At 37.5% G+C, this 8,858-nt stretch overlaps 1 protein-coding gene across 1 annotated transcript; it reads left to right on the plus strand.

The window, feature by feature from the left end:
• Nucleotides 1-5,072: 5,072 nt before the first annotated feature.
• Nucleotides 5,073-7,716, plus strand: LOC103102330 (homeobox protein Ht-En-like). The gene is made up of 5 exons (XM_007497145.3): nt 5,073-5,167; nt 6,152-6,338; nt 6,586-6,809; nt 7,169-7,243; nt 7,332-7,716. Exons 2-5 carry the CDS (start codon nt 6,263-6,265, stop codon nt 7,476-7,478), a joined length of 522 nt encoding a protein of 173 aa, XP_007497207.2. The 5' UTR covers nt 5,073-5,167; nt 6,152-6,262; the 3' UTR covers nt 7,479-7,716.
• Nucleotides 7,717-8,858: the final 1,142 nt, after the last annotated feature.

The following is an 8,858-nucleotide window of genomic DNA, read 5'->3' on the forward strand; positions in this document are numbered from 1 at the left end:
TTTTCCTTTAAAAAACTGCCTCCTTGGTTTTGTTTTGTATTTGAAAAAAATGTCATTAGTTGTCATTAGTCAAGTCATCAGCATTTCTGTATATTCCCAATAAAAATTCATCAGAAAGAGATAAATACCATTTAAAATATAAATAGTATAAAATACTTTGCAGCCTAACTGCTAAGGCATACACAAGAATTATATTAACACAATTACAAAATGTTTTATACACAAATAAAGGTAGATATAAATAGTTGGGAAAATATTAATTGCTCAAGAATAGGCTAAATCAATATAATAAAAATGAGAACACTACCTAAATTAATTTACTTATGCAGTGCCATACCAAACTATTGTCCTATGGAGCTAGAAAAAAATAACAAAATTTATCCGGAGAAACAGAAAATTAAGAATATAAGGGAATTTATGAAAAGAATGCAGAAAGGAAGGGAGATTAGCAGTGCCAGATATCAATCAAAGTCATAATCATCAGAACAATTTCACACTGGGTAAGAAAGAGAAAGGTTGATCTGTGGAACATGTTAGGTACATTCTTTGCAGGAGCATATAGAAAGTACCACAGCATAGTGCTTTATTCACCCAAGGATTCCAGTTCTTGGGGCAAGAAATCACTATTTTTAAAAATTTAGTAATCAGGAAAACGGTCTGGCAGAAAGTAGCTCTAGACAGTATCTTATAATGTAAATCGATATAACTCTACATAAATATATGATTCATGATTCAGGAATAAAGGGTAATGTCATAAGCAAATCAAAGCAGAATAAAAAATGCATATGGTAGACATATGGATAGGGTCAAAGTTCATGACCAAACAAGAATTGAGAGGTTTAAAGGAGATAAAATGGATGATTTAGATTATATTAGTTTTTTGGACTTTGAGGGTTTTTAATTAAATTTAATTTTGTTCCATTTAAAGTTCTGTGCTATCTCCTCTCCCTTCTAATCTTGTATTAGAGAGAGCACATATATCTATATGCAAAACAATATTTTGCATACTTCTATTTCTCTGGATGTGGACTTTTACAGATTTCTTCTGTAGCAGTCCAGGCAATAATATTACTATTGTATACAGTTTTCTCTTGGTTCTGCTTATTTCATTTGTCACTATCTCATGCAAGTCTTTCCATGTTTCTGTAAAATCAAATTGTTCATCATTCCTTACAACACAGTAGTATTCCATCATAATCATGTACTTCAACTTGTTCAACCATTCCTCAGTTGATAGATATCCCCTCAAATTCCATTTCTTTGCCACCACAAAAAGAGTTCCCATACATATTTTCAAACATACAGGTTCTTTTCATTTTTCCATGATCACTGGGAAATAGATCTAAGATTGGTAAATAGCGGTATTACTAGGTCAAAGGATATATTCAGTTTTTAAACTATTTGGGCATAATTTCAGATGACTTTCCAAAAAGATCAGATCACAGTTCCACCAACAGGGGACCCCAATTAATTTAAAAGTTTTTCCACAAACAAAACACAAGAACTTCCAGAGGTTTTCTGCACAAACAATCCTGAAGTTTATCAGAAACTCAAATGGCCTCTTTTTTTGTTTTGCAATGGGTCAGAATTAATTATCTTCCCTCCTCCCCCTTTCTAACAATTAAAGCAGTATCAATCTGAGAAGAAATCATACATAGCTTACAAAAGAGATAACAGGTCCATAAGACACTAATAAAACAAGTAAAATTACAGCAGGATGAATAAATAAATACAATAGAGTTGTAGCTTTGAGAATGTCAAGCCTTTAAATATACCTAACAGAGAAAGTTGCTATGAAAGGAAGAAGGATGGACATAGTTGTAATGGATCAAGATTATTCCTCCAGTCCTGAGCTTAAGAGCCAGAGTGAGTTAACAAAGGTACAACAGAATCAAGTATTTTTAGTTCTGTTTGAATTCAGGTAAGAGTCATAGTTTAGAACAGCCAATCATACAGCACAGTTCCACATTATTCAGAGTATCAAAGCTAGGCTCAGGATTAACTAGATCAGTGGTTCTCAACCTTTCTAATGCCGTGACCCTGCAATACAGTTCCTCATGTTGCAATGACCCTAAACCAAAAAATTATTTAGGTGGCTACTTCAAAACTATAATTTTGCTACAGTTATGATTCAGAATGTAAATCCTTGATATGCATTATGTATTCTCATTGCTACAAATCAAACATAATTTAAACATAGTGATTAATCACAAAAACAATATTTAATTATATGTTGAGAAATATTAATCCAGCAGGAGGCAGCCTGAGCACTGGAGCGGGAGGTAAGTTCTGCCTGGGGACGGGGTCCACACAGATGCTGCCTTCTTCTTCCTATTGTCTCCCTCCAGCTAGAGCTGAGGCTTCACTTTGCTGGGGTTACTAGGCTCCGTTATCCACTCCAGGACTCATTCTTAACCCCTCCAGAGCCAGTGCCAGGGTGCTCTCTCTGGGTCTCTGTTTGAGTCCGGTCTCTAGGCAACAGGGTAAATCCATCGCCCCTCATAGGGGGAAGGCTGCTGATAGGTAACTAATATTAGTACAATGTTTGGGCAGCAGGGTCCCCGTTCTTTCCGAGATCTTGCTGTAAAGTAGCTCGATTTCTCAGCAGCTAAAACCATCAGGAAATATGTATTTTTCGATGGCTTTAGGCGACCCCTGTGTTTTGGTCGTTCCAGGGTCGCAACCCACAGGTTGAGAACCGCTGCACAAGAGTATATGATTCAGAGTATAAGCAAGTCCTCTTATATATTCTAAGGGGGGAAAAAATATATGCAAAATCTTATGTATTCTAAGGGGAAGAAAAAAATATGCATAAACCTTCCATCCCTCAGTCTCCTCCTGGGTCATTATTTTATCCTTTTCCTGGAGAGATTGGGAATGTTCTGGAATAACCTCATTAATTACCAAAATTATATCTTTTTAATGGGCTCAGCCTATATCCTAGATGGAGAATACTGAGGTATGTTGGTGATGGGAAAGGATCCAATGGATTATGAGAGGCCAAAGATGAAAGATAGAATGTTAAAAGGAAAAAAAAAATCTCTTAAAGGAGATGGAAAAGATGGGATAAGGAACACAAGTAAGAGGGTTACACTCAGAAATGAGAAGAAAAGGATGTACTGGAGACATTTTAAAGGGGAGGAAATTGAGGTTCAAAATGGCCAGTGGCCTCAAGGCTCCATAAGTAGTTAGTGTCAGGGTTTGGATTTGAGTCTTGGTCCTCTGACTACAAATCCAGTGGGGTTTTTTGCTGTTTTGTCCAGGTTCTAATCTACCATATTGCTAAACTGTGACACTCACAACTTGAGTGCCCTGACCATTTTTTTTTTTGCCCCAAGGTAATAAAAAAAAGAGAGAAATGATATTTGTAGAGAAACAATACTGGAAATGTTATCAAATATAATATTTTTTAAAAATCAAGAGTAAAGAGGAAGGAGCAGCTAGGTGGTACAATGGGTAAAGCACCAGTCTCAAAGTCAGAAAGATCTGAGTTCAAATACAATCTCAGATACTTAGTAGCTGTGGGACCATGGACACATTAATTAAATTCTATTTGCTTCAGTTCCTTCTCTTGAGTCAATTGTTAAATTTTTAGTATAAGCACTTAAGTCTCAGAAACTGGCAAATGCTCAACAAATTAGAGTTTAATTTATTGTTTTGGTGACTTGAGAAAGTGATGGTTAAATGCTAATAATGCAGATTAAATACAATAGCATGTCCTGCAGCACACTTATTTTTTGGAGATCCAGGTGTAAAATATTTACCATCATGCCCTAGGAAAATGTCAAGACTTTGACCAGAAATGGGGATGGGAGGAGAAAATAGAGCTGTAAAAAAAAAAATTTTTTTATCAAGGTATTTTGCAGGTGAAAATAATAATAACCAAAAAACCCCAAGTTTTAAAGCTCTTTAAGGTTAATAGAGTGCTTTTATATAGATGATCTCCTTTCATCCTCACAACAACCCTATGAGGAAGATTTTTTTTTTTTTGGTAGAAAAGGAAAGGAAGACTGAGAGAACTAAGGAACTTATTCAGGATCACAGTTAGGGAATGACAGAGGTAGGAGGGGGAATATCTATTTTCTCACTAAAGTAGTAGTCGTCATCTGCTGAGAGGCAGCAGGAAAGAAGTGAGGCTGAGGGACTGCTTCAAGATGTGGTGATCAAACAATTGGTGTATTCTTGTTCATGTGGCACCTACTGGATTTCCAACTGGGGTCAAGCCCACAATTGTGTTATTCAGACCCAAATGCAGCAAAGCTCAGAATGGACCCGCTATCTTCAGAACTGGATTTCTCCTCTTCCCAAACATCCCCTTTGCTTTCCTGCTCCTTTTTATATATTGCTTTCCCCCATTAGGATATAAGCTCTTTGAGAGCCCAAACTGTCCTTCTTGCTGCTATTTGTACCCTAAGCACTTAGAACTAGTCTCTGGCTTATAGTGAGTATTTAATAAATGTTTCATTTCCCTGGTTAGCTATTATGCATAATCAACTTTTTCTGTGCTGGTCATGTTTGTTAAGTTCATTTTTTTTTTAACTCTTACATTCCATCTTGGAATCAATACTGTGTATTGGTTCCAAGGCAGAAGAGTGGTAAGGGCTAGGCAATGGGGGTCAAGTGACTTGCCCAGGGTCACACAGCTGGGAAGTGTCTGAGGCAGATTTGAACCTAGGACCTCCCATCTCTAGACCTGACTCTTAATCCACTGAGCTACCCAGCTGCCCCCTGTTAAGTACTTAATTTTTTTTTTACCAATTTTTTTTTGAATTTTTAAAATTTACTTCCAACTCTAAGTTTGTTTGTTTTTGATAATGTGAACTGCTTGGACAGAGATTGATTGGATCATTTTATGGAAAGGTAAAATGGAGGATTCTGAGTTAGATTTTTTAAAAATGTAGTATTTCCCCCCCATTGGAGGGGAAAAGCAGTTGATAGTGTTCATTGAAAGAACCAGTTAACTCCCATCTGAATCTCTTTAGAGGGGTAAATGAAATTTAAAGTTTAACTCTTTGTTAACAAATGTCATAATTGATGGACCTTTTCTTAATTAGGTGGTAAAGTCCCTACAGCTGTTAAGATTTTGCCCCAGTCTTTAAAAGGATCCTAAAGGTTAGGACCCGAAGCTGAGGCTGTGTGAAGAAACATACAGGTTCAGAAATCTCTGGTAAGAACTGGGGTGGTAGCCCCAAGTTTTATTTTCTTTTATTTTCTGCTATCCAATCAAGTGGAATTTTAAAAGCCTATGCAAAGGAGGAAATGGGCCAATAGGAGGACATAAGCACAAAAAAGGGCAAGACCACTATAAATACACACTTAAAATTGTCATTCTGGTATTTAATAACTCACTAGTTATTATATGGCAACCCTGGATACTGAGGCTGGACATCAATGTTCTTATCCAGAATTATCTGTGGCATTTACATAGTTGCTGAGCTGTGGCTGGTGGGTTTGACTGTTAAATTCAACTTTGGCTTTACTTTTTCTCAGGTCTTTTTTTAAATTGGATGTGTGACTTTTTCTTTGGTGCAAAGGGACCTTCCTATATCAATGCAGATAGGTACTTCCTCTGCAACCCCCAGTCTTGTTTTATAACTTTTCATTTATTAATGATTAGCAGTCCACTAATTTAACCTCTAGCCATATTTTTTTTAAATTCTGTTTTGGAATCTATACTGGTTCTAAGGCAGAAGAGTGGTAAGGGTTAGGCAATGGGGGTTAAGTGACTTGCCCAGGGTCACACAGCTGGGAAGTATCTGAGGTTAGATTTGAACCTAGGACCTCCCGTCTCTAGGTTTGACTCTCAATCCACTGAGCTACCCAGCTGCTCCCTCTAGTCATATATTTTAAAGAATTGCCTGGGATGATACATACAAGTGTTAGAGGAAGGATGGCTTCTAACCCCCCAACCTAAGGTTCAATCAGTGTATGGAGGTACTATTAAGATACTGACATTAAATTACTGAGATGTACTAAGAATGAGACTCTAAGTTAACTTTTTCTCAATACTCTTCATTTTGAAACTTTTTTTTTCATCAAAACCTTAAAATTTTTCAAAATTAGGTTTGTCTTTTCCTTCTTCAGTTCTTTGAGCATGCTTTGCCAGAATGGGGGTGGAAAATATCCTGACATATTTCTCTTCTCTGTTCAGGTAATCCAAGAGCCCTTTTCTTCCCCCCAGCAAGAAGAAACCAAAATCGGGGAAGTTCTTCCTTCCTGACTTCTTGCACAAATTTAGTGTGGCAAAAAAAGAAAAAAAAAGATGAACACAGCAGATGTTGAGGAGAGTGTAGCTCAGTCAGTGAGTAGCACAACACTATCTGAGCTGAATAATAAAGGTTTGTTTTTCTCTCTTGATGTTTAAATCCTGAGTTTTGTAGCAGATTTACACAATTCCAAGTGGCTAGTAATCAGGAAGTCTGGATGGATATGAGGGGGCTTAAGATGGAAGTGAACTCATCATGGGGAGAAATTCTCATTTAAAATCGGATCTATAGATCCTAGCACAACATAGGGTAGAGGGAACGTCATCTAATTCTAATTTGTTTTGCCCAAATCATCTCACTCTCCATGGCTGTTCCTCAGATACCCCTTCCCAACCTGCTACCTTGGAGAGAACACTTCATGAGGAAGAAAAGTGTAAACAAGACAATATAATGGAATTTAGTTATAGAAAAAGAAAAAAAAGAAAAACTGAGTTCTCTGACGACCAATTGAAGATCCTTGAAGAGCATTTTAATAGAAATCCGTATATTGCCTATGACCAAGCCAAGGTCTTGTCTGCTGAAGTGGGTTTGAGTCCTGTTCAGGTATGTCTCCCCTGGCAAGTGAATGTGCTCAGGATTCTGAAATGTTTAATCCTATCTCTGGTTTGGGCTCATTAGAATGGTTTTACAGTTCTGATGATGGAGACTTTAGCTTAAAGAAATGGATGCAAAGATTTAGATCTCATTAATGTCAATAACATGAAACTGACTCCCTTTTGAAGGGTACCATTTCTTTACCTTCTGCATTCTCACATTCTCCATGTGGCCAACACAGGTACCATCCTGGGAGGGCCATCAAATGACGAACGTCCAGTGACATTGAGCCAGATGACATTTCTTTGTGCATGATAATTAATAGAAAATTTATGCATTGATTTGTCTTTAACATTTATTGCTGACAGATTAGGACCTGGTTTGGTAACCAAAGATCAAGAAAGAGGAAAATTAAGGGATGGCTCATAACAAGAAACGTTCGAGTAAGTAAACCTTTTGTTAATTGGGGAAAATATAAAAAGTTTCATCAGTGAGGGAACCTCATAATAATTCTTTTTCTCTCTTCCCCAGACGAAGCGTGTCCAAGAAAAAATCCATCCTCATTCAAGTGAACGGAGTTCCCAAGCTTGTTCTAGTCCTACATGCTTGGGTCCCTTTCAACCAAATATAGTGGAAATTGATGTTTGTAATGAACATAAAACTTTTATTAACCTTTAAATGCCAACTTTTCTTTTCCCAATTTCCCATTATTCCAGTGGGATTGAATTTTTGACCATGTGCAATTGAACTCAATATGAGACCTGTGTCTTAAAGAAATGTCATCTGGCTAAATGTAACTAAAGGAAATCTATTTTATACAAAGGCATATTTGTTGATCTTAATTTTTTTTTTGGTTTTTTCATTTGTCAATTTTTAAATTTATTTGGGGAATAAAAATAAAAATTAATGATTTGGTTTTGGTTTCTCTTGGTGGTGGGGGTAACATTTAAATGAATTTACAATGAGCTTGTTAAGCCAAATGGTGGAAAGTCTTTGTTATCCTAGACTCAAGTCAGACTTGCAATGTCAGACTGAAAAATCTGTTCTGCAAAGTTGAGCCCCCTTAGACCATCTGAGTTTCTCAATCACCTTATTATTGAGGTGTAAACTCAATGGTGTGAGGCTGAAAGGGTAAAAAGACATCAACCTATGGGAGATACTTCTGGTGAAACCTTGCCAACAAAAAGTGACCAAAGCCCAGGTGTTCCACCTTCCCAGCGTCCCTTAGGGCTCTGTGGTGACCAGATCTCTTCACCTCAGATTAGATTACCTAAGTCTAGAGGACCGCCCCAGCCTCTACCATTCTTGCCACATCTTCTCTTCAGAGGCCCTGATCACTGGCAAGGAAGAATTGTTTGCCTCTTCCACTTCCAGAATCTCCCAGACATTCTTTCTTCCCTGTTTCTCAATTTTTAGAAACACTTCTCAAGCTCAGGTGAATTTGCTATAATATTATAGACAGAGCTCTAAAGCAAGTACCCTCTTAATTCAGGTTGGATGTTAGGAGAAAGTGAGGCACTTCTAAGTCACTGAACATTTAACAAAGAAGGAGGTTTACTTTGCCCTTCTAACATGACAAAAATATATAGCAAGGGTACAGTGGTGTTTTCTCTGGATGTGCCCTTCCTTCCCATCTACCTTGGAAGCACATCTGGCCAATCAGTGTATAGCAACTTCAATGGTTTCTGGGGGGCCCCCAAGTCTGATAGATCTCAACTATATGAGGTTGGAACTTTTCATACCCTGAGACCAGGAAGCTGGGTCCGATCGGGTTACAGGAAGAAGAAAAGAAACTATCTGGGTCAAGGAAGTTTCCTCAAAACACCACTGGTCCTTTCACTAACATGCTAGAGTTCCAACTTAGAAATCGTAGTTCAAGTCCACAGGAACACTTAGATGTGTTTGTTCCAGAGGGTTGGTATACCAGCTCAAGAATCTGGTTTCAAGGTTATAGCACATATATTATGTTGAGCTGAAGGGCTTGGTCCAGAGAATCCTGAAGCTTCCCTTCCACTTGGCAAAATAAATCTTTATTGGATGACTTAGTAAAGGGGATAG

Source organism: Monodelphis domestica, chromosome 6, assembly GCF_027887165.1.
Source record: "Monodelphis domestica isolate mMonDom1 chromosome 6, mMonDom1.pri, whole genome shotgun sequence".
In the NCBI taxonomy this organism is placed as follows: domain Eukaryota; kingdom Metazoa; phylum Chordata; class Mammalia; order Didelphimorphia; family Didelphidae; genus Monodelphis; species Monodelphis domestica.

What these genes read in the sequence shown, in the direction of transcription:
- LOC103102330 (XM_007497145.3), top strand. Translation starts at nt 6,263, where the DNA reads ATGAACACAGCAGATGTTGAGGAGAGTGTAGCTCAGTCAGTGAGTAGC. An exon ending in ATCTGAGCTGAATAATAAAG is followed by an intron (nt 6,339 to 6,585) that starts GTTTGTTTTTCT and finishes GCTGTTCCTCAG; the next exon opens with ATACCCCTTCCCAACCTGCT. An exon ending in TCATAACAAGAAACGTTCGA is followed by an intron (nt 7,244 to 7,331) that starts GTAAGTAAACCT and finishes TCTCTTCCCCAG; the next exon opens with ACGAAGCGTGTCCAAGAAAA.